This window comes from Eptesicus fuscus, chromosome 24 (genome assembly GCF_027574615.1).
Source record: "Eptesicus fuscus isolate TK198812 chromosome 24, DD_ASM_mEF_20220401, whole genome shotgun sequence".
Classification (NCBI taxonomy): domain Eukaryota; kingdom Metazoa; phylum Chordata; class Mammalia; order Chiroptera; family Vespertilionidae; genus Eptesicus; species Eptesicus fuscus.
The window spans coordinates 17,767,987-17,795,806 of NC_072496.1; the positions used below are offsets into that span (position 1 = coordinate 17,767,987).

Here is a 27,820-nt window from a genome sequence, read left to right on the forward strand (position 1 = left end):
TTTCACACATCTTCTCTAATCACATTTGTAATGTTATCAAACTACAAATCAATCACACACACACACATACAAACAAACAAACAAACAAACCCACACCTGAAAGCACACAAACACATGGAGGCTAAATAACCTGTTACTAAACAGTGAATGGGTTAACAAAGAGATCAAGGAAGAAATCAAAAGATTCCTTGAGACAAATGAAATGAGAACATGACAACCCAAAATCTATCGGCAGTGAAAGCTGTCCTAAGAGGGAAATTCAAAGCAATGCAGGCCTACCTCAAGAAACAAGAAAAGTATCAAATGAACAATATAACCTTTCACCAGAAGACCTGTTGTAAATGAGCCTATTTGATTGTTTTTAAAGGTGTAACATGATCTTAATTTGATCCAATTGATTAATTATAATGATGAGTGTTCTTTTTGTAGTGAGTATAGTTCACCAAACATAAAATAAACCATTTAAAGTGAAAAATTCAGTAGCATTTGGTACATTTACAACATTGTGCAATAATGACCTTTATCTAGTTCTAAAATGTTTCATCACATCCTCATTCCCATTAAATTGAGACTCCCCATTTCCCCTACCACAGTGTCTGGCAAGCACTTGTCTGATTTCTGTCTCTATGGTCTCACTTATTGTGGAAATCTTACCTAATAATAGACAAACATGTAAATTGATCATACCTCCACTACACCCATAGCCAATCAGAGTGAGTATGCAAATTAAAAGGCCAAAGATGGCGGCCACCCAGCTGCTCCAGGCATGGAGTGGCTAGGAAGGACAGGATGCCTGCTATGAAAGGGAAGGCGGGGGTCTGCAGCGAAGATGAAGAAAGCAGACTCTGGTGGGAGTGAAGGCCTGGATCCTGGGTGCCAGAGGAAAACCAGTGCTGGAGGCCAATGCAAGGAAGGCCTATTGCACGAATCTCTTGGTGCAACAGGCCTATAGTTACTTATAAAAGAAACCACGGCAATAAAATAAACATATTCTCTGGCCTGGGTTATGCGCTGAGTTGGTTGGAGCGTTGTCCCAAGCACCAAAATGTCATGGGTTCAATTCTCAGTCAGGGCACATACACAGATGGTCAGTTCAATCCCAGTTGGCACTCATGGGGAAGGAAACCAATCCATATTTCTCTCTCATGTCAATGACTCTCTCTCTCTCTCTCTCTCTCTCTCTCTCTCTCTCTCTCTCTCAACTCTAACTCTTCCACTCTAAAATTAATTTTTAAATGGCACATCTCTGTTGAGAATTTAACAACAAAAAGACTACTTTTGCATTACAAATGTAAATCAATGATAGGTAGGCTGCTACAAAATTATAAGAGTAAGTGCCACACAAAATTAAATTGACAGCAGGAAAATTAATTTCACAAAGGAGCACTTTACCTTCAAGTCTTCATTGTGTGATGTATGCTTTGAATCATCATCAATGCCAGTTTTGCTGCAAAGTCTTTACAGTAAAATATAAAACAAAAATGAGTGAGTTTATTTCTTTAAAATAGCAACAAAAAATTTACGTGAAAGATCCATTATCTGTATATCAAATAAAGATTCTTGATATAATTAATGCTGGTGCTCTATTTTTTAAAAAAAGGCTTTAGTTATCTATTTCTGCTGCCACCTCTCCCAATCTATGAACTATTTAATTGAAGGCACACTCTGCCTGAGACTAGTTTGTTTTACCTATTAATGGCTGACATAACTTTTATTCCCAGAACTGGCACACATCTGATGACCTAAGTCAAGATAGAAAGATACACTGTCCCTTCCTCCTTCTCTGTCCCTGGTTCAAAGACTACTGGATATCAGTCAAAAAATGGCAGTCTTGCTTCTTTAGCATGGAAACCACTTATTAAGGAGAACCCATTCCTTCTTTTTACCCTAAAACAATACAGGAACTTTCCTGAAATGGTGGAAAGTTAAATGTCCAAATGTCAAAGAACAAAGTATTATCTGGTTAGCCATTCCACTCCCAGATAGCCATGCCAGTCTCAACATTTAAATCTTCAGCCTATAAGGGCATAGACTCCTGAAACAAGGATGGACTCAAATGATCAAGTATAGGAGCTCTTTATTTCACTGGCTCCTGTAAAACAATCTAAACGGAGACTCAGTAATCCACACATAACATAGGCATGTTACCAACTGCCCAACTCCATTAGTTATTTGACAGCTTTTCCTTTCCCTGCCCAACTCTCAATGTACTTGGGAAGCACATCAGCTAATTGGGAAAAGTTATACAAATAACTCTCCTGTTAGCACTAAACATCTAAAACAACAACAACAACAGGGGATTGCCTGGCCAATTTGTGTCAGTGATTCAGAATCAACCCATGAACCAAGCGGTCACAAGATCAATTCCAAGTCAGGGCACATGCCCAGGTTGCTGGCTCACTCTTTAGTAGGGGGTGAGCATGAATGAGGCAGCTGATTGGTGATTCTCTCTCATCATTGATGTTTCTATCTCTCTCTCCCTTTCCCTTCCTCTCTTTCTAAAATTAATAAAAACACATTAGAAAGGGGGGGATCCATATGAGAGCAATTATTAAACAATTCCTCTGGAGCCAAACTTCAAAAATAAGTCTCTAAAATTTCAGGCTTCCTCAAACTAAGGCCCGTGGGCCTCATGCAGGTGTTTTTGCCGTTTTGTTTTTTTTTTACTTCAAAATAAGATATGTGCAGTGTACATAGAAATTTGTTCATAGTTTTGTTTTTTTAAAACTATAGTCCGGCACTCCAACAGTCTGAGGGACAGAGAACTGGCCCCCTGTTTAAAAAGTATGAGGACCCCTGCGAAATATTGAATATGAAACAGTTTTCATTTTGAACATAGCTGATGAGAAGGCAACTTTTAAACAGAACACATTCGGTTAGCCGTGGCCAGGTGGCTCACAAGTTGGAGCACTGTTCCATATACCTTAATGCGAGTTTGATTCCGAATCAGGACACCTACTCGGGTTTCAGGTTCAATCCCAGGTTGGGGCATCTGTGGGACTCCTGTACTCTGAGTGAATCAGGCAATTTGAATGTATTGACCGGAGGAACAACACAATCTGACTTATATTTTAGCAGGCCCATGATGTTTAGAATTGAACAAAAGACTAGAATTGATGGGATAAAAGAAAATTAGGGGGAAAGGCAAGGAGAGAGGAGTCGGGGGGAGAGCAAGAGGAAGAAAGATGGCAGGAAGGACGAAGGGAGGAAGGAAGGAAGGAAGGAAGGAAGGAAGGAAGGAAGGAAGGAAGGAAGGAAGGAAGGAAGGAAGGAAAAAAGAAAGAACAAAATCAATCAATTGGCCATTAAGATAATCTAGATAGCAGATGATGGTGACCAGGGCCTGGAAGATATGATTGGATTTTGGGTATACAGACAACTCTTGAATTTGTGGACCTTGAATTAACATACTTTGGGTTTAATGGCTAAAACTTCTGGTTTGTATGTCATATGTGAAAATTAACACCCCATTAATTTTGAAATGCTTTTAACCAAAATGTGCTTATACTCAACAGGTTATATTTTGTGATTAATTCATAGTTACATTAAACAATTTTTTAAAAAGCCATATGTTGTAAAACCACTGTAATTTCACCGACATAAATACGTATTACTTATCAACAACTATAGTCTACATATTTAAATTCAAGAATCACAGCTCCTAAACAATGTTAGGCAAATGGTTAGCACATGCTCACACCACATGGCACATGGGTAATTGGTTCTGTTGGCGAGTGGAGTGACTGTCTGCAAAAGTTTTAACATGTGCCAGCCGACATTCCCATGTGCACTGAGCTGTGCCCCAGCCATGTGCATTTGCTTATTATTGGTGACTGGTGAATGCATGCATTATTAGACCCATTCACCATAAATTTAAAGTCATGTATTAAACACATCATTCCAAACCTTACCTTAAAATGTAAACAAAAGGAAGAGAGTTAATTTAGCAACATGGCATTAAAAAAGCAAACTGTATTGGACATTAAAAAGAAACAAAGATGGCCCTGGCCATTGTGTCTAAGTGGTGAGAGCATGGGTCCGTGCACCAAAAGGATCAGTGATTCGATTCCTGATCGAGGGCACATACCTGGGTTTCAGGTTCCATCCCCAGCCCTGGTATACTTGACGTGTTTCTCTCACATGGAGTGTTCTGTCTCTCCCTTCCTTGCTTCCACTTTCACTAAAAAAAAATCAATGAAAAGCAGAAGGCATATGAAATTGATGAAATTGGCACCAGAAAGCAAATGAACTGGGCTGGTGGCACTTCAGTTGAGGACGCATTGTTGAAGTGTGCACACAACAGCGTTCTTGTGGGCCCAGTGCAGGCAGCTGAATTGAAATCTGCAGCAGTTAAGATTGCAAATCCTATGAACACACCATTCAAAGCAAGAGATGGGTGGCTTTGGCCCTTTCACAAAAGGCATGGAGTTATGTACAAATGAACTTACGGTGAAGCATTAAGTGCTCCAACAGAAGAGATTGAACCATTAGGGCAAAAATAAGAGAATGTATAAATAATGAAATGCTATTATAGTCTCAGATTTACAATTCTGATGACAGTGGTTTATTCTGGCTTCTGTGCCTGAAAACACACAAACCTCCAAATATGAAAAACCAACACTTGGAGGAAAAGTCAGCAAGGAAAGGATCTTGGCACTGCTATGTGCCAACACCAATGGATCTCATAAACTGACACCTGTAATCATTGGCAAAACTCACAAACCTAGAGTTTTAAAATATATAATGAGTCATCTGCCTGTTTTGAATTGCAACTCTAAAAAGGCATGGCTCAATGTGGACATTTTTCAAGACTGGATTTTGAAAGAATATGTACCCACAGTCAGGAGGTTTCAAGGTGAAGAGCTTGGAATACCACCAGAGGATGCAACATGTTTATTGCATTTAGACAATGCTCTTGCTCATCCATCCAAAAATATTTTATCTTCAGAGGATGACAAATTTAGATATATGTTTTTGCCAAAAATATAGCATCATGTATCCAGCCCATGGACCCGGGGATAATTCTGGCAACCAAATAAATATACTGCAAAATTTTTTAGAGGAAGTAGTGGTTGTATTGCAGAATGACAATAATGATGAATATACAACAGGACAGCATATCTTACAAAACTTACCATTTTAAAGAGTTACTGTGCAATATCAGAATTTTTTAAATTTTGCTGCATCATGAAAAGAAGTGAAGGTGCAAACATTGGAAACTGTTTGAAAGTATTTAATTAACCAGTAAGGCATACTTGCATTTAGAAAAGCTGGAGGTTACTGATTACTGTGGGACAACACAAAATATTGGTGGATCCAAGCAGCTGAGGAAGATATTTTACAGTGGTTAGAAGATGAAGGTGACCCTGGGTACCACACTATGAGTGAAAGTGTAATAGCAGATGAGGTGATGACCTGGGAAGATGAGGATCGGAATGAAGATAAGGAGGAAGAAGAAACAACATGCCCCAAACATAAAGTTATCAGTGCTTGGATCCCAACTCCGTGATCTAATAATATCTATTGACAATTCATCAGATAATTAAATGCAGCTTCATTAACCCATTTTCAAAATATTAGGGAGATAGTTATTAAAAACAGCAGAATTCAAAAGTTTAAACTAAACTTGACAGGGTTTTCAAGGCAGGATTACCTAAAGGAAGCACCTCAACATGGAAGATTAATGTCACACCACAACTAGAGTGTCTGGATATATTATCATCAAAAGATAATTATATAGAAAAACATTTTTCTGTTTTTATAAAATTTAAATTTTGTTTTCTTTTTAAGAATGTTGTCTATTTGCCGAAACCGGTTTGGCTCAGTGGATAGAGCGTCGGTCTGCAGACTGAAAGGTCCCAGGTTCGATCCTGGTCAAGGGCATGTACATTGGTTGCGGGCACATCCCCGGTGGGGGGTGTGCAGGAGGCAGCTGGTCGATGTTTCTCTCTCATCGATGTTTCTACCTCTCTATCCCTCTCCCTTCCTCTCTGTGGAAAATCAATAAAATATATATTTAAAAAAAAAAAAGAATGTTGTCTATTTTTTTAGTTACATATAATTAAAGTGTATTTTGGATAAATGTTTATTTCAATTTAGATTGCATATTTATTACAGTCTCAAAACTACAGTGGTACATAAGCAATGTTATCTATATAAAAATTATCTGTGAAATTAAACTTTTCATACACACTTAATTTTAATTACACAAACATGTCTACATAAGTAAAAGCAGGTAAACTAATTTGTCAGTTTTTTCACGTACACATTCGGAAAACCTGCTTTATTTTATACTTGAGGCCTAGTGCACGAAATTCGTGCATGGAGCAGGGTGTGTTCCTCAGGCCAGCCTACATCCTCTCCAATCTGGGACCCCTCAAGGGATGTCCCACTGCCCTTTCAGGCCCAATCCCACCGGTGGGATCGGGCCTAAATGGGCAGTGGGACATCCCTCTCACAATCCAGGATTGCTGGCTACCAACTGCTCACCTGCCTGCCTGCCTGATTGCCCCTAACCACTTCTGCCTGCCAGCCTGATCACTCCCTAACCACACCCCTGCCAGCCTGGTCAATGCCTAACTTTTCCCCTGCTGGCCCAATTGCCCTTAACTGCCATCCCCTGCTGGCCTGGTCACCCCTAAATGCCCTCCCTTGCCAGCCAGGTCACCCTTAACTGTCCTCCACTGCTGGCCTGGTTCCCCCAAACTTCCCTTCCCTGCAGGCCTGGTCCCCCAACTTCCCTCCCCTGCAGGCCTGGTAACCTCGAAGTGCCCTTCCTTGCAGGCCTGGTCAGCCCTAACTGTCCTCTCCTGGCATGGTTCCCCCCATCTACACTCCCCTGCAGGCCTGTTCCCCTCAACTGCCCTACCCTACCTGTCTGGGTCCCCCGCACTGTCCTCCCCTACAAAGTTGGTCACACACAGCTGCCCTTCTTTGCAGGCCTGGTCAACCCTAAATGCCCTCCCTTGCAGAACTGGTCTCTCTCAACTGCCCTTCCCTGCTGGCCAGATCACCCCCAATTGCCCTTCCTTGCTGGCCTGGTCAGCCCTAACTGTTCTCTCCTGCTGGCAGGGTTCCCCCCAACTGCCCTCCACTGCAGGTCTGGTCCTCCCCAACTGCCCACCCCTATGTGCCTGAGTCCCCCCCAACTGCTCACCCCTGCAGGCCTGGTCCCTCCCAACTGTTCTTTCCTTCAGGCCTGGTCACCCCAAACTGCCCTCCCCTGCTGGCCATCTTATGGCAGCCATCTTGTGTCTACATGGGGGCAGTCATCTTTGACCACATGGGAGTGACCATCTTGTGTGTTAGAGTGACCATCAATTTGCATATTACTCTTTTATTAGATAGGATAAGAGACTTTTCACTCTAAGGGACACCCCTTGCCTGAATTCGTCCCTTGCTTTGAGGTTTCATTGTATTTTGAAGATAACCTGACAAGATTTGCTGGCAGATTAGATGAGAGGTTTAAGGCAAAGAGAAGACCGGAGCTGAGGATGACACCAAGTTTTCAGGAGAGCAATTGGAAGAGCTGTCATTAACTCAAACAAGAAAGACCACATGAAGGGCAGGTGTAAGAAAGACTATCAGTAGTGCAATTTTGGAGATCTTAAGTCTGGAACACCCAATAGCTATATTTTTTTTAAAGGATAGCAAGTAGGCAATTTCATATATAGGTCTGGTATTAAGGAGAGAGATCTGGTCTGGAGGTATAAATTTGAAGATCATTAGTATATACAAGGTAATATAAGTGGTGAGAAAAAAGATCAAGAACTGAATCCTGGGACACTTGAATGTGTAAAAGGAGGGAGATGAGGAGAAACCTAACAGAGTAAGGCCAGACTAGTAAAGGCAAGGGGGAAACCAGGTGATTGGGTACCCCTTCCCCCTAAAAACTCAAAGTCCTAAGATCCAAATGAAAAAAGAGAGAGTTTCCCATTGGGTCAAATATGGTAAGTTATGTAAAACCAGATCTAAAACATTATGTCTAGATTTATTAGAGGAAAACAAGTACTAACCTTGAGAAAAACAATTTAGGAGATGAGGTGGGACTAAAAATTACTAGAGTGAGCTCACGAGTGCATGGAAGGGAAATTATAATCAGTGATTATAGACAGTTCTTTTCAGGAATTGTTAGCTAAATGGCACGGCCTTGGATGATCTCATTTGCACCATGTTTGCCTGTAGCTTTCAATCCTTCCGTAATGACTATGAAGCATTTTTGTAAGACTTGAACGTTTTTTAATTACATACCTGTGGCACTATATGATTTAACATATGTCAGACTAGTTGTTACATAGTAAATTCACAAAATGATACACATAAAAGATGCCATGAATTTTTTCTAGATATATAATATTATATAACCTGATTATCATGTTTCTCATGCTTACAAAGACAACAGAAGGATTTCTTTATAGATGAAAATCATCCAACTCTAGAATATTCTACTCAAATGTAGAAAGTACACTGTAATTAGTCATATTAAAATCTTGTAAAAGAAATAAATGGGGAAACATGCAGGTAATATTCTTACTTTAAAAACTGAATTTTGGTAATTTTGTAATATGAAGTCCCTGTTGAAAAATTGGGTGAGGTGCATACTGAAATGTATTCTCTTTATAAAGAGGGATAAAGGCATGTACTCATGGTACCTTTCAATATAAGACTCACTACATTAGTAGCACCTTGGTTTATTTAGTGTCTGTGACAGATTTCAGAGACCCGATGGTTCATGTCGCCCACAATACTGAGTGTTTGGCGCTTTATAGAAAAGGTTTGTCAACCCCTGACCTTTGAGATTAATCCCTTGTTGTGCTTTAATAGGTTTTACTCATATTCTGAAATTTATAGATTGGATATGAACCAAATTGCCTTGTGAAATCCCTTTCAGATTAATTTGAGGGTCCAATATTTGAACACTCAGGGATTAGGAACAATCACAAAAAGCTAGTAGCTAGTAATTTAGATGGCAAAAAAGTAGAGTGACAGTGTAGCATATAACTTCCTATTATAACTGAGCAGGTATTAAAAGTATCCTTACAAAATTTGCTGAAGACAGGACATTAAACCTAATGCTTTACTACATTTCAATTGTCTAACAATCAATATATTGTAGACTAGAACTACCCTCATTTTTTTCAGGTGGCTGCATACTACATTTTTTTTATGGGTATAATAAAGTATTTCCTTAGAGATGGCTTTTTACATTATCTCCAACTTTTTGGTATGCAATCCTAATATATAAAAACCCTGGGTCATAATGACCAGTAACGATTGGAGAGTGACCAACTGGAAGTCAGTGCTGGCACTGCCCCCAAGCAAGCAGTAAGGGGCAATCAGGCAGCAGGCAGAGGAGTTAGGGCTGATCAGGGAGGCAGACCAGTGGTTAGGGGTTATCATGTAGGCAGGCCAGTGGTTAAGGGTTATCAGGTAGGCAGACCAGAGGTTAGGGTTGATAAAGTAGGCAGACAAGTGGCTAGGGGAGATCAGGTGGGCAGATGGCCCCTCACTGTCTGGCCCCACCCCCAAGCAAGCAGTTAGGGGCAATCTAGCAGGCAGGGAGAGTGGTTAGGGGTGATCAGGTACGCAGACCAGCAATTAGGGGTGATCATGTAGGCTGACAGCCCTTCGCAGGCCTGGCCCTGCCACCCAGCAAAGAAAGAGGGAGGACCAGGCCAGCCAAGCCATTACACCCCAGCCTGTGGCCTGCAGAGGGAGGCTACAGGTGGCAGGGGAATAGGGACAGTGCTGCACTGATGGCAAGCAGTGGCAGCAAGGAGGTTTGGGGCCAACTGCCTGCAGTCCGGGGAAGAAAAGCCCCTATAGGCCTGGATCTCAGGCCAGGCCTAGGGAACTTACCTAGGATTGTGAGAGGTTGCAGGCTGGGCTGAGGGACTGCCTCTCCCCACCCGAGTGCATAAATTTTCATGTTCCAGGCCTCTAGTGTTGTAATAAATATCCTTAACATACATATTGATATTTGTAACATTTACATAAATATCCTTAATGCATATGTGTGTATTATATGTCTTTATCCTCTATGTCATATTTTATATATATACCAGAGGCCCGTGCACAAAATTGTGCACCAGTGAGGCCCCTTGGCATGGCCTGAGGGGAAAGGGCTGAAACCAGCAGTCCAATGCTGCCTGCCCCTCCTGCCTGCTGCTCCTACTCATTCTGGCCCCACTGCTCCTGCTGAGGGCTCAAGTCTGGCAGAGGCTCACACCACTGCAGAGGTGCTCGCCAGCCATGAGCCCTGCATCTGGCACCTGACGGGGGGATTGGTTTGGGGTGGGGGGAAGGCCTGTGATGCAATCAGCCCTCTTGGTGGGTAGTGGGACGCCCTTACCAGCATGGGATTCAGATCCGTCCTGCTGGCTGAGGTTTGTAATGGTTGGTGAGAGCCATCTGAAGGTCACTTTTACTAGTACATCTTTTTTCCTTGCCACGTGTTTATGGATGGGAAGCGGCCCCAGTGCCTGAGGCCAACTTCCAGGAGGCCATCAGTGCTGTCAGGATGGTGCTGGTGGTGCAGGTCCATTGGTGCCTGGCCCATTCTCCAGAGACTGGACCTGCAGGACTACTGAGGAAGTGAGTGGCTGCCACCAGGCTGGTGTGTTGCCTAGACAGGGTGGTCAGCTGAGCAGCGCTCCCACTGTGGGAGCACACTGACCACCCGGGACAGCTCCTGTTGACCAGTCATTGGGCCATTCAGTCCTTCAGTTGCTTAGGCTTGTGTATATGTAGATAATACATATAATGACCTACTGCATGTTGTATATACATAATAATATATAATTAATGTCATTAGAATGTGTATGTGTGTGTTTATGCAAGTCATGTTTTCCTGTAGGATCTAGTTCTGTAAGTGAAGCTATTGGGATAAAAGAATGACATACTTGAAATTTTGAAACAAATTCAATTACCCTTCTAAAAAAGATGTGCCAAGTTCATCTCCCAATAGTGCACAAGAATGCCTTTTCCTCCCATGTGCCAATTCTGGTTATTTTTTAAAATAAAATAATTATCATCATTAGTTCCAAAATGGTATCTCATTGTGTGTTGATCTCCATTTTTCTAATTACCAAGCAAGGTTCACTCTCTCTAGTAAAAATATAAAATTACTTAATCAGGAATGTTAGGTCAAATTGGAATTTGTTTTATAGGAAAAGTATAATCACCTACTGTTAAGTACTGCTGTAGGCTTACCTGTAAGAATCTTCATCCTCCATAATAGAAACCTGCTGCTTATCAGTTTGTTCACTTTTGCTCTTCTGACTCCATCCACCACTCTCACTGTCATCAGTACCATCATGCGTGTTTCCTGACACTTCCCTTTTACTGTTTTCCTGCTCCATTTTTACTTCAACCTTTGATGAAAGAATGATAATTGTTATTACCTTATTCATTAAAATGACTGTTTTCATTCATTCTATCATTTGGCTTTTATAATTTGGCTTTGTTATTACCTTATTCATGAAAATGACTGTGTTTTCATTAATTTGTTACCTAACATTTTCCTTACCCACGCCCACCCCATTTATCTAGCAGAGACAGATAAATAGAGGGACAAAGATGTAAAATGTGTCCTCTTCTGTCTTTCCCACCTGGGTCTTGCATTACCCACCAGATTTAGAGGATGTGAAATTGTGCATCAGTAACAAATAGGAAGCTTTCCTCTTTCTGCACAAAGCTATTCCTTCCCCCATTGCCTTTTACAATTCTTTTTCTTTAAGACCTTTGAGGGTACCAAAAAAGTGGTGGCATTCATAAAATATATGAACCACAGTTTACCACAACACTGGAGCAGAATGAAACCAATGAATTGATGGTTAATGTACAACTCTGGAAAATGAGTAATACAATCACTATAAAATCATATAGCTGGAGGATATAAAAGTAGTTGTCTACTCAGTTTATTCCCATAGTTACTAATAATGGAAATAAAACCAGGGTTAAATGACCTGTCCAAACTTGGTAAGGATGCAATTTCTACCATTTTATGGCACCAAAAAAAGGGTATAATTCTATAATGATCAATCAGATAAGTAAAGAGAAAATTTCATAAAATTTACCAGGTAATTTAAGTATGATTTTTGAAAAGTAATTTAATGCTTTAATGCAGTGGTCGGCAAACTCATTAGTCAACAGAGCCAAATATCAACAGCACAACGATTGAAATTTGTTTTGAGAGCCAAATTTTTTAAACTTAAACTTCATCTAATGCCACCTCTTCAAAATAGGCTCACCTAGGCCATGGTATGTTGTGGAAGAGCCACACTCAAGGGGCCAAAGAGCCGCATGTGGCTCGCAAGCCAGTTTGCCAACCATGGCCTTAGTGTTAATGATAGGGCTTATCCACATCGCATATAATAAAGAGATTATAAGAAATTAACTCTCATGTCCTCACAAGATGGCTGCCTATGACCAGGCCAGCAGGGGGTTTAGTGAGGGATGACCAAACAACCGAACAGCATGTTGTTTGGGGTGACCAGGCCAGTTGGGCGGCGGGGGGGGGGGGGGGGGCGGGGAAGGGCACGTACGTAAGGGGTGACCAGGCTGGCAGTTGGGGGTGACTAGTCTGGCTGGGGGCAGTGAGGGGTGACCAGGCTGGCAGAATGGGGGCAGTTTGTGGTGACCAGGTTGGCAGGAGGGGCAAGGAAGGATGACCAGGCCGGCGGGCGGGAGGGGGCAGTTAGGCATGACCAGGCCAGTGGTGGGGCAGTAAGCGTCGATCAGGCCTGCAAGCAGAGGCAGGTAGGGGTGACCAGGCGGGCAGGCAGGTGAGTAATTAGGAGCCAAGCGGTCCAGGATTGTGAGAGGGTGCAGGCTGGGCTGAGGGACCTCGCCCCCAACCCGTGCATGAATTTTCTGTACCATGCCTCTTGTTTTCTTATAAAGGACCATAATATCTCAAGTTTTTTCCATCTTAAAAATCAATGAACCTCAAAACTCAATATTCTCCTATAGAGAAAAATACATATTTTATTGCAAATAATTTATGTGACCTATATGATACATATATGTCAAAATGATATTTGCCATGCTTTTATTTTTTGTTCTATCTCTTTTTATATTTTTTAATATTTTCATTACAGTTCACATTCAACATTATTTGTATTAGTTTCAGGTGTGTCGCATAGTGGATAATCATATACTTTACAAAGTGATCCCCCTGATATTTCAATACCCATCTGATGCCGTTCATACTTATTACAATACCAGTGGCCTGATGCATGGATTTGTGCACATGGAAAGGAAATTAATTAAAAGAAATATTTTAATATTGCTATTTGCCCTTTCTCTATAAAAGAAGGGTCAGAGATGAAAGAAAATTAGTAAGATGTATATGAAAATAATATGTAAATTAATTAATAAATAAACAATAACAACAGGATATAATAACAACAAAGACATGATTAAAAACAAAACATGACATAAAAACAAAAACATGATATCAAAACAACATTGATAAAAATAATGACTGATAAATTGATCAAACTTATTCTAATATCTCCCTGTATATCACATTAAAAGTAAAAGCACTTTCAGAGGTCTTGACTGATTTCCCTTGTGATGAAGTATTTACAACTTTAACATCACAAACTCTTCTACCTCGAGAGGAAGCAACATTCGTATAACTGACCATGTCCGAAAGTGGGTTCAGGTAAGAATATTCCTACTCTGTCTAGAGTTTGTCCTTGTGATTTATTAATAGTCATCACAATCGCCGGCATCATGGGAAACTCTCTTCAAATTAATTTAAATGAGAGGACAGTATCAGAGAGGGACAATCAATTCTTAGAATCAGAATAACCTCTTCTTTCACAGAACCTGTTAATACTTCAGCTTCAATTATGTTAGGTTGCAATCTTGTGATAATAAATCTAATACCATTACCAAGACCCCATTTAGTATTAAGATTTCTCAGTAGCATGATGATTGCACCTACTTTCAATTTTAATTTATGACATGGCATTCCCAAAGGAGCAATACTATTAGGAAATTCAATGGGAAAATTTTCCTTTCCGGGATCATCCATTGAATCAATGGAACCATCCCTCAAATAGGTGTGAAAATCTCCACCGAGGATATCCAAAAATTTCTTCATTTAATTTATGAACGTGCTCATTTTTAGGACAAAGAATTGCACATTTAGATACATTTTTAATATTATCTATAGATATACTATTCCCAAAGGTACCTTCAATAATAGATCCGTTAAAAATAATTTCACAGGGGATTTCATTAATATCCATTCCTAAATAAAAACTGCTATCAAGTTTGCTATCTCCAAGTTTTGCTAACCATTTGCTATAAGCAGAATCCTATCATCTCATATTTGTTTTAAGGGACAACTGTCTGAAACATCCCAAACACTACAGTACTTTAAACGCGTTTGTGCTATGGCTGATGGCATAGCATGTGGCACAACACTGAGACATTGTTGAAAATCCCCTTTGAAAATCCCCTCCAACGAGAACTTTTCTACCAAACGCAAATTCAAATTCGTAATTTCTCTTAGTAATCTGTCTATGGCATTTATAGCATGACTGGATGCTATGGTGTACTCATCAATAATGAGTAGTTGGGCCTTTTTAATGGTTTTAGCAACTTCACTTTTTATATCAAGTCTATAAATTGAAGTTTCATTGACACCAGCAATAGCTTTATATGTATCACACATGCCGGAGTCAATGTTTATTTTTAAATTGCCAGTGAGCATCATATGTACCAGCAGGTCGGTTGGTCAGACGGTTGGACGGATGTATGGTCAGTCACTTAGCCTTTTATATATATAGATGGTTGACTATATTCTCTATGCTGTACTTGACATTCCTGTGACTATTCTATAACTACCAATTTGTACTTGTTGACCCCTTTACTTTTGACCTACTCTACTGACCCCCTTCCCTCTGGCATCCATCAGTCACATCTGTTATGTATGAATATCTTTTAAATTTCTTAGTTTATTTATTTTGCTCTTCACATTCCACATATAAGTGCAATCAGATGGGACTTATCTTTCTCTGACTTATTTCACTTAGCATAATGCCCTCTAGGCTCATCCGTGCTGTCACAAATGGTAAGGTTTCGGTTTTTTTATGGCATCATCATACTTTATTAAACAATATAATGTAAAGGTTCAACTCAACTAAAACATCTGTGAGTGATAGTAAAAATATATATATGAAAGTACATATGTTTGTTATTAAAATATCTAAATAATATTCCAGTGATGATGAATAATACAGGTGGGCACTTGAAATATTGGGGCAACTAGGTTGTAAAGTATATGATTATCTAACCACCATGTTATACATGTGAAACTAATACAAAATAATATTGAATATAATCTGTAACTAGAAAGTAAAATAAAATAAAAATATCTTGATGTGATCATATTGGAATTCTAAGTTCCAAGATTTTCAGTAAACCACAGAAGATTTATACAATAGAATAAAAATAGATGAGTTTAGTTGGGGATATTTCTTTATATCCCTTCTCTCATCATAGCTTCCTTCAATTTTATTGTTTCTGGGATGCTATTTATGGGTATTTTTAAAATTGATTTCAGAGAGAGAGGGAGAGAAACATCGATGACAGAGAACCATTGATCAGTTGTCTCCTGCACACCCTCTACTACAGATCCAGCCACAACCCAGGCATGTACCCTGACCCTGAATTCAATCAGGAACCTCTTGGTTCATGGAGCAATGCTTAACCACTGAGCTACACTGGCCAGGTTGTGGGATGTAAATTATATTTAAGCCAATTAACTTAACAGATAAAATAATCCTAGTGCTTATTACATTTTTTAAACACTTTCCTTTATACTTTCACTGGTTCAGAAGATGACATGGTACATAGCTAAATTAGTTTCCCAATCATAAGGAAGACTGACAGAAAGACTTAAGAACAAACCTGAGAATGTTTTCTTAAAATCCTATGACTTAGTTGACTGAATCTATGTATATTTATAATTATACTAGAGGCCCAGTGCATGAAATTCGTGCATGGCGGGGGTGAGGGGTGTCCCTCAGGCCAGCCTGCACCCTCTCCAATCTGGGACCACTCGAGGGATGTCCGACTGCCCATTTAGGTCTGATCCTGGTGGGATCGGGCCTAAACGGGCAGTTGTACATTCCTCTCACAATCCAGGACTGCTGGCTCCCAACTTCTCACCTGCCTGCCTTCCTGATTTCCCCTAACCGCTTCTGCCTGCCAGCCTGATCACCCTTAACCACTCCCCTGCCAGCCTGATTGATGCCTAACTGCTGCCCTGCCAGCGTGTTTGCCTCTAACTGCCCTCCCCTTCAGGCCTGGTTACCCCTAACTGCCCTCCCCTGCTGGCCATCTTGTGGTGGCCATCTTGTGTCCACATGGGGACAGGATCTTTGACCACATGGGGGCAGCCATATTGTGTGGGGCGGCCTGGGTGAAGGGCCTGTGGTGATTTGCAGGTCGGCCAGGCCCCCTGGCGACCCAAGCAGAGGCCCTGGTATTTGGGATTTATGTATCTTCTACAATTGAAACTTTGTAGCCTGGAGTGGAGCCAAGCCTCCTGCTTGCTCTGTGGTGGCAGCCATTTCTGTTGGAATTTATGTATATCTATAATTTAAACGTTGTAGCCTGGAGTTGAGGCCTAGGCCAGCCAGGGCTGCAGAAGGTTTGCTTCCTCCATTCCCAGGGGCAACCCTTGCCTCCTGCTCTTCCAGCTCCGTGGCTGCTGCCATTTCTGTTTGGATATGTTTACCTTCTATAATTGAATCTTTGTAGCCTTGAGTGGAGGCCTAGACCGGCAAGGGCAGGTGGAAAGCTTGGCTTCCTCTGTTGCTGGGGAAGCCCCAGCCTCCCTTCTGCTCTCTGTGGCCACAGCCATCTTGGTTGGGTTTATTTGCATATTTGCTCCTGATTGGCTGATGTGTGTGGCTTGTGGGCATGGTTTGTGTGTGTAGCAGAGTTAGGGTCAATTTGCATATTACTCTTTTATTAGATAGGAAGGATATTTCGGCAACCTAATTTTACACACAAACTTTTTTCAGAATGGGTAAGAGAATTGATAAAGAGAAAAAACAAAGAGTAGCAGCAAATGAAGTTCTACCTCTTTTTGAAGTTGAATTTTCTTTCTTTTCCAAGCCAGGGGCTCTACTTTTACCATGTCTACATCATTCTTAAGCCTTTGTAAATCTTCTTCATTTACATATACTCCAGGTGTTCTGTCATTGTGCAGTGCAGAGGAACTCTCATCTTTTAATTTAGAGTCCATGCTTTTAAAATAATTAGCACTGCAATTATCTGCACATAATGGCTTCTGGAACAAGTCTTGATTTGGCTTTATTTCCATATAAGTTTTTGTTACAGCAGGCATATGGTGGCTTTTTAATTCAGTCATGGGTTTTGTTTCATTGCAGTGGACAAGCCTCAAATCAAAATGGCTTTTTGGATCATGAGTCTGAGGTGTAGGTCTGATGCCTAATTTCCAATCCCTGGTATTTGGATTTATATTTTTTGTCATCTGCATAGCAATCTCTTGGTCTTCTCTTGCTTCAGATGTAACTATTGGGTGTCTTACTTTTTTATTTTCTGTCTCATTATAAAAACTCTCATTTTTGTTTAAAACATTTTCTGTGTCAGGTTTGTGTTCATTTTCAGAGTGTAATTCTTTTTCTCTTAAAGGAAGCTCAGAAGATGACAAGGGAGAGTCTTCAGGGGACCCAGGGTCTGCATGAGATGGAGGAACAATTTTGAGAGTGGGTTCTTCTCTTTCAGGAAATGTTTGTAGTGCTGCAGAGACAGACATTCTAAATGCATCTTTCCCCTCACAATCAAGTATTTTACTTGTCAAATTAGAAGGCATTTGTCTTAAGCTTGCTCCTCCTTTAGAGTTATCACGTGGCGGCTCTTCCTCAGGGCACTCAGTCATTTTGAATTTTCCAGAAAATTCATGTGACTTCTGCTTTGACTCATCTTTGGAAAGTTGTAAGTTCTCCCTCTGCTCAAAGGTGCTTTGTTTGATGCACATTTCCTCATCCTTTTGCACAGATGGGTGTCCTGAATATGCAGATGTATCCTCTTTGTCACATTCCCTATTTATTTGTGATTCTTGAGACATTTTTTCTAGATGCAATTGTTGAAGATGTATTTGCTTGATTTGATTTTCAGATGTCTTTGGTGTCAGGATACATGTTTTTGAAAGAACTTTATCCTTAAGTAATCAAGTGTGAACAAAGAAAAATGAGAATATAGTTAAAATTTAACTGTTAATATTATTAATCTATGATTTGCTACTCCCAAATCACTGTATTGAAACTAAACAATAAAAAAATAACTTGCCTTGGCCTAAATAAAAAGAAAAATATGAACCAAATTTTGATGCTGTTGGAATTAAACAATTCAGTAACTATTAAATCTATCAAAAATAATTTACTAGCTGAGTTTTAACATTACAAAGCTTCCTTCCTCACTTTAAATATTTCACGTCACTATATCCTAAATATTGCACTCTTGCAGTGTATTTCAGAATTTTTTAGGAGTGCTCCAAGATGGAAGCAAAAGAGGTGAAAGTTTAGTCACCTCCTCACTGGGCCAAATTGGAATGACAACTAAGTTATATGACTACCAATCTGAACCCTAGCTGAACATCAGTCTTATAACCAAGGATCTACAGAAGAAGCCTCAGTTACACTGGCAGGAAGGATAGAGATCCCAAAAGACTGCCCTCTCCACCCCCCGGCATTCACTTGTGGTGGGTGAGAATGCAGAGGCATGTCTCAGTGCAATGGTCCCCCTGAGGAGCATGTTGTCTCTACCTGACACTTGGCTCCCAGACCTGAGAAGCAAAGCTGGGAAGAGGAGCCTACATGACATCCGGCTGTCCTTCAGGAAGAGGTGGGAGTCTGCCAGAAACCCAGGAGTCCTCTTAAAGGGCCAAAACATGAGTATCATTCCCACAACTCACCCTGAGCCTATGAGGAAAGGGTGGCTCAGAGTGGACTGGGAGTCATGTGAGGAGGCTGCTTTGTGTGGCTCTGGGAGAGAGCTGAGGGGATGGCCTCTAAGTGCCCTCCCTGTGCTGAGTCCTTCTCTTACAAAGCCCACAGATGCCATCACCCCTGGGTCAAGCCCTCACTTCCTTATAGCCTCAGCCTGGGAAATGTACTAGCCCATCGTTCTGAATTCTTATCCCTGACCATGTGGTGCTACACAGTGCAAAAAAGCCAGCTGCCTGGGCCCAGGGTGTACACTTTCATGGAGTTCTCTTAAGAAGGTCGGGATGGATGCAGAGGGGTGTCAGAGACTGAACTGTGTGACTTTGAGTTGTGGGCTTTTATTCCCTCACTGATCTAACTGAGGTCACCATTCCAGTGCTGAGCCCTCTCTTCACACAGCCAAATCTTGATATTTGGGGTCTGATGAATTCTGCTGGCCTTACCCTAATGACTCTCTGAGGACCCACCCTACCACAAAGGTCCACAGATCTCCAGTGGGTTATAACTGGCATTTGTATACCCTGGGACTTGTGCTAAGTAACCTCACACCCAGAAATAAAGCTGAGTTTAAATCTGTATCAACCTGGTAAACACCACTTGCACTTACCTGATGACTCACTTACTTCATGCAACTCACATACCAACAGGAGCTTTTTCAGTGACTGACCCCAACAGATGGAGGTAGATCTCAGAGTGACATGGGATTTTTGCTCTGCTGCCCCGTGGGCTTGGTGCTGGTGGAAGGAGGCATTGCTGTGCCCCTCCCAGGCACACAGAGGCTCAGCAGAGGCAGTCACAAACTGGATCGCTATGTTGCTTCACACAGGTAGCCCAGGGGAAATGACAGGCAGAGACTAACATTGCAACAGAAACCCTCCCAAGAGGCTCCAGAACCAACATACCCAGTGGGGGTTTCAGAGCATGACCCAATTAGCTCCATAAGCAGGCACCACACCAAGCTGGCATGAATTACTTGACACGGGGCCAATCTTTGAATAGCAGCTTGTATCGTCAGCCAGCATGAGGGTCAAACCCATCCATACACAGGCCAACAGCAATGGAAACTACCAAAGGAGGGCTCACATAATACAATAATACACACAATTGACATTCCTGGAGCACCTAGGTCAGGTGATCAGAAAGATTGTACCAATGTGCCCTACTAGACACCTAATACATAAGGCCATTATACCAAGACTGGAAGGCAAAGCAGATCTACCCAATACACAAAAGAAAATACCACGTGACAGCCAAAATGGAGAGACAAACATGCCCCAAATGAAAGAAAGGGAGAAATCTTTGGGGAAAAAGACAAATAAAAAACTAAATGAAATGAAGGCAAGATACAGAATTTAAGATTTTGGTTACAAAGATGCTCAAGGAACATAGTGAGAACTTCAACAAAGAGATAGCAAGTGTAAAAAATGACAAAGAAACCATGTAAGATAACCACTCAGAAATAAAGAATAAAATATCTGAAATGAGAAATATATGAAAAGGAATCAATAGCAGATGAGATGAAGCAGAGAATAGATTCTTTTTTAGAAAAATAAATTTTATTTATTTCAGAGAGGTAGGAATAGGGAGAAAGATAGATAAAAACATCTTTCATGAGAAAGAATCATTGATCAGTTGCCTCCTGCATGCCCCACACTGGCGATCATGCCCACAACCTGAGCATATGTCCTGACATGGAATCAACGTGTGACCTCTGGTTTATAGGTCAACACTCAACCACTGAGCTATGCCAGCTTGGTGAGAATAGAATATTTGATTTAGAAGACAAGGTAGCAGAAAACACCCAATTAGAGCAGAAAGATTTTTTTTTTTAAATAAGGCTAGTTCAAGGGACTTCTGGAACAACACAAGGCATAGCAACATCCACATTATAGGGGTACCAGAAAGCGGGGAGAGAGAGAGCAAATAATTGAGAACCGATTTGAAGAACCAATAATGACTGAAAACTTCCCTGACTGGGTGAAGGAAAAGGAGACACAAGTGCAGGACACAGTGTACCATACAAGAGGCCCGCAGCAAGATACTGCATAATTAAAATGGCAAAGGCTAAAGACAAAGAGAGGACCTTAAAAGCTAAAAGAGAAAAACAAATATCTACCTACAAGGGAGGACCCATAAGACTATCAGGTGCTTTCTCAACAGAAACATTTCAGGCTGGTAGGGATTGGTACAAAATAGTCAAAGTGATGAAAAAGAAGGACCTACAACCAAAACTATTCTATCCAGCAAAGTTATCATGTAAAATTGGAGAGGATATAAAGATCTTTCCACATAACTTAAAGGAGTTCATCTAAAAAAAAGAGACAGTATTAGAGGAAATAGAAAAGGGACTTCTATATAAAGAAAAAGCAAAAAAAGGCAGGGACAAAATTATTATGGGTAGCAATAATTACGAAGAATAAAATGGCAATATGTGGGTATTGTCAATAATCCCTTAAATTGTATATGGATTAAATGCTTCAATCAAAAGACAGAGAGTACATGGATGGATAGGGAAATAAGATCCTTACATGTGCTGTCTACAAAAGACCCACCTCAACAAAAGATATACACATACTGAAAGTAAAGAAATGGAAAAAATATTTCCTGAAAATGCAAGCAAACAAAAAGGCCCTGGTCTGGTGGCTCAATTTGTTAGAGTATCATCTCGATATGCCAAGTTTGAGAGTTCAGTCTCTCATCAGGGCATATATAAGAAGCAATCAATGATTGCATAAATAAATGGAACAACAAATTGATGTTTCTCTCTGTCTCTCTCAGTCTGTCTGTCTTCCCTTTCCTCTCTCTCAAAACAATAAATTAAAATATTAATTAAACAATTTTTGCTTTGCCAGTGTGCTCAGTGGTCAAGTGTCCACCCAGGAAACAAGAGTTCACTTGTTTGTTTTTTGGTCAGGGCATGCCTAGGTTACAGTCCCAATCCCCAGGAGAGAACATGCAGGAGGCAGAGGATTGATGTTTCTCTCTCATTGATGTTTATATTTCTCTATCCCTTTCCCTTTTTTTCTCTCTCAAATCAATAAATCATCCTTAGTTGGTTTGGCTCAGTGGACTGTGTCAGCTTGCAGACAGAAGGGTCCCATGTTCCTTTCTCTTCAAGGCACATGCCAATATATATATATATAAATAAATAAAATAAAACATATTGAAAAATATTTTTTTTCAACCACAAAGAAAAGCCTGGGTAGCAATACTTATATCAGACAAAATAGAAGTTAAATCGGAGACTATAAAAAGAGACACAGAGGCCATTACATAATGATATGGGATAAATCCAACAAGAAGAGATAACCTTTATAAACATACTAGAGGCCCAGTGCACAAATATCATGCACTGGGTGGGGGGAAGTGTCCCTCAGCTCAACCTGTATCCTCTCCAATCTGGGACTCTTCAGGGGATGTCCAACTGCAGTCAGATATCCCTCTCACAATCTACAACTGCTGGCTCCCAACCGCATGCCTGCCTGCCTGCCTGATTGACCCTAACCCATTCTGCCTGCCAGCCTGATCACCCCCTAACCATTCCCCTGCCAGCCTGATTGACGCCTAACTGCTCCCCTGCCAGCCCCATCACACCCAACTGCCCTCCCCTGCTGGCCTGGTTGCTCCTAACTGCCCTTCCCTGCAGGCCTGGTCCACCCCAGCTGCCCTCCTCTGCTGGCCTGGTCGCCCCTAACTGCCCTCCCCTGCCAGCCATCTTGTGGCAGCCATCTTGTTACCACATGGGGGTGGCCATATTGTGATGACATGGGGGTGGTCATCTTGTTCCCACATGGGGATGGCCATCTTTTACAATGGTGTGATGGTCAATTTGCATATTACCTCTTTATTATATAGGCTATGCATCCACCATAGCATTTAAACTTATAATGCAAATACTGAAACAATTTAAACTTATAATGCAAATACTGAAACAATTACAGTTAGGGTGTTAAATACCCCATTGACATCAATGGATAAATCTTCCAAAAATAAAAAAAAAGCAAAAAGGTAACAGCACCCTTAAAGGACTCATTTTATGAGATGGATTTCATTGATTTTTTTCAGAGCATTACACCCTTAAACTGCAGAGTATTCATTTTCCTCAAGTGCACATGGAACATTTTCCAAGATAGACCATGTGTTAGGCCATAAAACAAGCCTCAGTAAATTTAAAAAGCCTGAAATCATTTTACACATCTTCTTCAGTGACAATAAGTGTGTACCTATTAATAGTCACTTTAAATGTAAATGGCTTAAATGTTCCAATCAAAAAACACAGAGTAGGTGAATAGAAAAGAAAACAAGACCACTGCATGTGCTGTCTACAATAGAACCACATCAGCAAGAGATATTCACAGACCGAAAGTAAAGTGATAGAAAAAGATATTTCCTGAAAATGCAAACTAAAAGGCCCTGTCCTGATAGCTCAGTTGGTTAGAGCATTGTCCCAAGTTTATGTCCCAAGTTTCAATCTCTCCTCAAAGCACATACAAGAAGCAACCAACTAACCAAACAATAAATCAATGTTTCCCTCTCTCTGTGTCTGTCTGTATATCTGCCTGCCTCTCACTCTCTCTCTCTTTCTTTTGTCTCTGTAAGTAAAAAAAAATAAATTAAAAAATTATTTAGGAGAGCCAAGGTGGTGGCATAGGTAAATGCCTGTACTTGCTGCCTCCCACAACCACATCAAAATTACAACTAAAATACACAACAACTATCATCCAGAATCACTGGATATCTGGCTGAGTGGAAGCACTACAACTAGAGAAGTAAAGAAGAAAGTACACTATGACTGGTAGGAGGTGCAGAGGCTCAGAACGGGCTGATCCAGCACTCGGATATGTCGCTTTTTTAATCAGGAGGGAGACAGCCTTTGCAGAGGCCACCCAGAGGAGTGAAACATCCCAGCCACACACCGGACTGCCAGCCCAGGGTTCTAGAGCTGGGGAAAGAAGTCACTATGGGCAGTAAGAGCTATGGGCTGTAAAAACTAGTGCAGATTGGGGCTGAGTGACATACAGGCTGCTAGAGTCCTAGCTGCTCCTCTTAATAGGCTGACACCATGAACTGAATTTATAAGCTCCCACTTCCTCTGAGCTCCATTGTGTAGGCGAGGCTCTGGGAGACCCAGACACATACAAGGAGAACTAGACTGTCTGGTATTGGGGCAGGAACTCAGGGGCAGTTTTCTTCCAGATGCAGGTGCTTGAAGGGGTCATTGTTCCCATGCTGAGACCTCCCCTGTGCAGGGATGACTGGTAGCCATTTCTGTTTGCTCTGTCCTAGTGATTCCCTGAGACCCTGTCCCAGCCAATTTACAACCCCCAAGCTGTGCTCAGCAGCTTTTGCGTATGGATGGTCTGACCTCTCTCAGGCTAAAAATCCGTCAAACAAGCTGTAGCTGGCTCAGGGAGCCCCAAACCTATCAATAAAAGGCCCAAGGCTCCCTTGATTCACAGTTGGGCCTCACCTGGATACTTTCAAACCTTATGCAAAGAGGAGGAATCTGCAGATTTCTCTGTAGCTCCTGCTGGATGGCCCCAAGCAGTGGCTGACTTTGCACCTCTCCGGAGACCCAAGAGCCAGTGTACCAGTGGTCAGTGTGAGACCATACCAGATTACAACTCTTCACATCCATAAGCAGCACACTCAGGGACAGATTTAGTGAGCACCAAATCCCCACAGAAGCAAGTCCTGCTCCATAAGGGTGTCTCTTGCACAGCAGCTCTCCCACTGTAGTTGCAACTAATCCCCACAGCCAATTGGTCTGGAGGTCAATTCCTCCCAGAGACATTAATAGCAATCAATGCTCAACTACAAAAACACTGTGCACACCACCCACAAAGGGGAGCACCACAAGTGTCCACCTTGGGTGATTGAGGAGGCTCAGCCACTGAGCCCTATAAGACACCTATTACACAAGGCCATTCTATCAACTCAAGGATACTTAGAAGCTACCCAACACATAGAAACAAACACAGGGAAGCAGCCAAAATGTGGAGACAAAAAAACATGTCACAAATGAAAGAAATGGAAGAATGTTTACTACTGGATATAGAGTTCAAAACCATGGTTATAAGGTTACTCAAGAATCTTCTAGAAACTTCTGAGGAACTTAGTGAGAGTTTCAAGGATCTTAGAGATAATGCAAAAAAAAAAAAATTAGAAAAGGACCAGTCATAAATTAAGTATACACTGACTGGAATAAAGAATAATATACAGGGATTCAACAGTGGACTAGAGGATCCCGAGAATCAAATCAATGATTTTAAATATGAGGAAGCAAAAAACACCCAACCAGCAAATCAAAAAGAAAAAAGAATAAAAAAATATGAGGATAGTGTAAGGAGCCTGTGGGACAATTTCAAATATACCAACATCTGAATTATTGGGGTACCAGAAGAAGAAAGAGAGCAAGATATTGAAAACCTATTTGAAGAAATAATGTTAGAAAACTTCCCTACCTGGTGAAAGAAATAGACTTACAAGTCCAGGAAGCACACAGAATCCTAAGCAAGAGGAATCCAAAGAGGACCACACCAAGAAACAGCACAATATAAATGCCAAGGGCAAAAAATAAAGAAAGAATCTTAAAAGCAGAAAGAGAAAAACAGTTAGTTAGCTATAAGTGGGTGCATATATGACTGACAGCTGATTTCTCAACAGAAACTATGCAGGCCAGAGGAATTGGCAAGAAATATTCAAAGTGATGAATAGCAAAAACCTACAACCAAGATTACTCTACCCAGAAAAGCTATCATTTAGAAGTGAAGGTCAGATAAATAGCTTGACAGACAATAAAAAGCTAAAGGTGGGTTATCACCACCAAACAAGTATTATATGAAATGCTAAAGGGTATTTTTTAAGAAGAAGAAGGTAAAGATAAAAAATTTGAATAACAAAGTGATAACAAATACATATCTATCAACAATTGAATCTAAAAATCAAATGAATAAAAAATCTGATGAACAGAATAAACTGGTGAATGGTATAGAACCAGGGGCATGGAAATGGAAAATACTGACCATTCTCATAGGGAAGTGGATGTGGCGGTGTGTGGGAAGAGATTAGACAAAGATCTTATATGAATGTATGCATTACCCAGACAATAGGGTGGCGAGGGCCTGGGGTGGGCGTGGGGGAAACCAGGTGGAGGGTAGCTATGGGGGGAAAAAGAGGAACATCTGTAGTAATCTCAACAATAAATATTAATTTTTAAAAATTATTCAAATGCAAACAAAAATAAGCTGGATAGCAATATTTGTTCAGAAAAAATGAAATTTAAAACTAAGACTTTAACAGGCGACAAAGGGGGCCATTACATAATAATAATGGGATCAATCCAACAAGACACTCAAACACTGAGCTGTGCCAGCTGGTTGAGAATAGAATCTTTTATTTAGAAGACAAGGTAGCAGGAAACACCCAATTATTCACTTACCACAGGAGAACATAATTATATACAAAAAATATTGATACAATCATAGTTGGGGGTTTAACACCCCATTGACATCAATGGATAGATCTTCGCCCCCCAAAATCAACCACAATGGTATCAAACTAGAAATCAATTACACATAAACACACACAAAAGAAGACCTGAAAACACACAAACACATGGAGGCTAAATAACCTGTTACTGAACAGTGAGTGCATTAACAATGAGATCAAAGTTGAAATAAAAAGATTGCTTGAGACAAAAGAGATGAGAACATGACAAACTAGTGGGACATAGTGAAAGCAGTCCTAAGAGAGAAATTCAAAGCAATGCAGGCTTACCTCAAGAAAAAAAAAAATCTCAAATTAACAATGTAACTTCATCAGAAGACATGTTTTAAATGAGTTTATTGGATTGTTGTAAAAGGAATAATATGATCTTAATTTCATCACTTGATTGACAATTATTATTATGATAGTATTCTTGTTTGTTTCAGATAGTAAAGTTCACCAAACATAAATAAACCCTTTTAAAGTGAGAAGTTCTGTAGCATTTGGTACATGTGCCATGTTGCGCAATGACCACCTCTATCTAGTTCCAAAACTTTTCATCACTCCAGAAGGGAGCCTTATTCCCATGAAATAGGAACTCCCTATTCCTCCTACCAAAGTCTCTGGCAATAACTTGTATGATTTCTGTCTCTATGGATTAACTTATTGTGGAAATTACATATAAAGTAATAAAAGAAATATATTTTCCACCCTGGCCTGCATCACTCAGTTGGTTTGAGCATTGTCACATGCACCAAAGGGTTACAGGTTGAATTCCCAGTCAGGGCACATACTCAGATTGCCAGTTCAATGTTGGTTGGGGCCTATGCAGAAGGCAGTCAATCAATATTTCTTTCTCACATCAGTGCCTCTCTCTCTCTCTCTCTCTCTCTCTCTCTCTCTCAGTAGTTCCCACCCCCTCCCCATTCCTCTCTCTCTAAAATCAATTTAAAAAATATATCCTCACTTAAGGATTTAACAACAGAAGACTCAGTTTGTATTACAAACATAAAACATAGGCAGGTAGGCCACTACAAAATTTTAAGAGTTAGGGCTACTCATAATTATATTGAGACCAGGAAATTTACTTTCACAAGGGAGAACATTACCTTGAAGTCTTCATTGTGTGATGTAAGCCATGCATCATCAATATCAGATTTGCTGGAAAGTCTTTACAGTAAAATATACAACAAAAATGAGTGAGTTTGTTACATTAATAAAGCAACAAAAAGGGGGGCGGGAAATCAAGCTGGGAAAAAGGAGACATATGTAAAATTTTAGACAATAAAAAAGGCAAAAAATTATAAAGCAACAAAAAATATAAATGAAAGATCAGC

The 27,820-nt window shown here is 40.7% G+C and overlaps 1 protein-coding gene across 1 annotated transcript; it reads right to left on the minus strand.

The window, feature by feature from the left end:
- Positions 1-1,299: 1,299 nt before the first annotated feature.
- On the minus strand, positions 1,300-27,647 carry LOC114229722 (putative coiled-coil domain-containing protein 144B). Its single transcript, XM_054713014.1, has 5 exons — positions 27,593-27,647; positions 17,108-18,211; positions 11,212-11,372; positions 4,088-4,180; positions 1,300-1,456 (listed from the first exon to the last, which is right to left on the minus strand). The coding sequence occupies exons 2-5, from the start codon at positions 18,116-18,118 to the stop codon at positions 1,348-1,350; spliced, it is 1,374 nt and encodes a 457-aa protein (XP_054568989.1). The 5' UTR covers positions 18,119-18,211; positions 27,593-27,647; the 3' UTR covers positions 1,300-1,347.
- Positions 27,648-27,820: the final 173 nt, after the last annotated feature.

Bases quoted from the DNA above. Each gene is read 5' to 3' on its own strand.
- LOC114229722 (XM_054713014.1), bottom strand. From the start codon at position 18,118: ATGTCTCAAGAATCACAAATAAATAGGGAATGTGACAAAGAGGATACA. The intron at 11,373-17,107 runs GTAGAACTTCAT...CTTTCATCAAAG, and splicing joins AAATTCAACTTCAAAAAGAG to GTTGAAGTAAAAATGGAGCA. The intron at 1,457-4,087 runs GTATGTGCCCTC...TTTACTGTAAAG, and splicing joins GGATGGAACCTGAAACCCAG to ACTTTGCAGCAAAACTGGCA.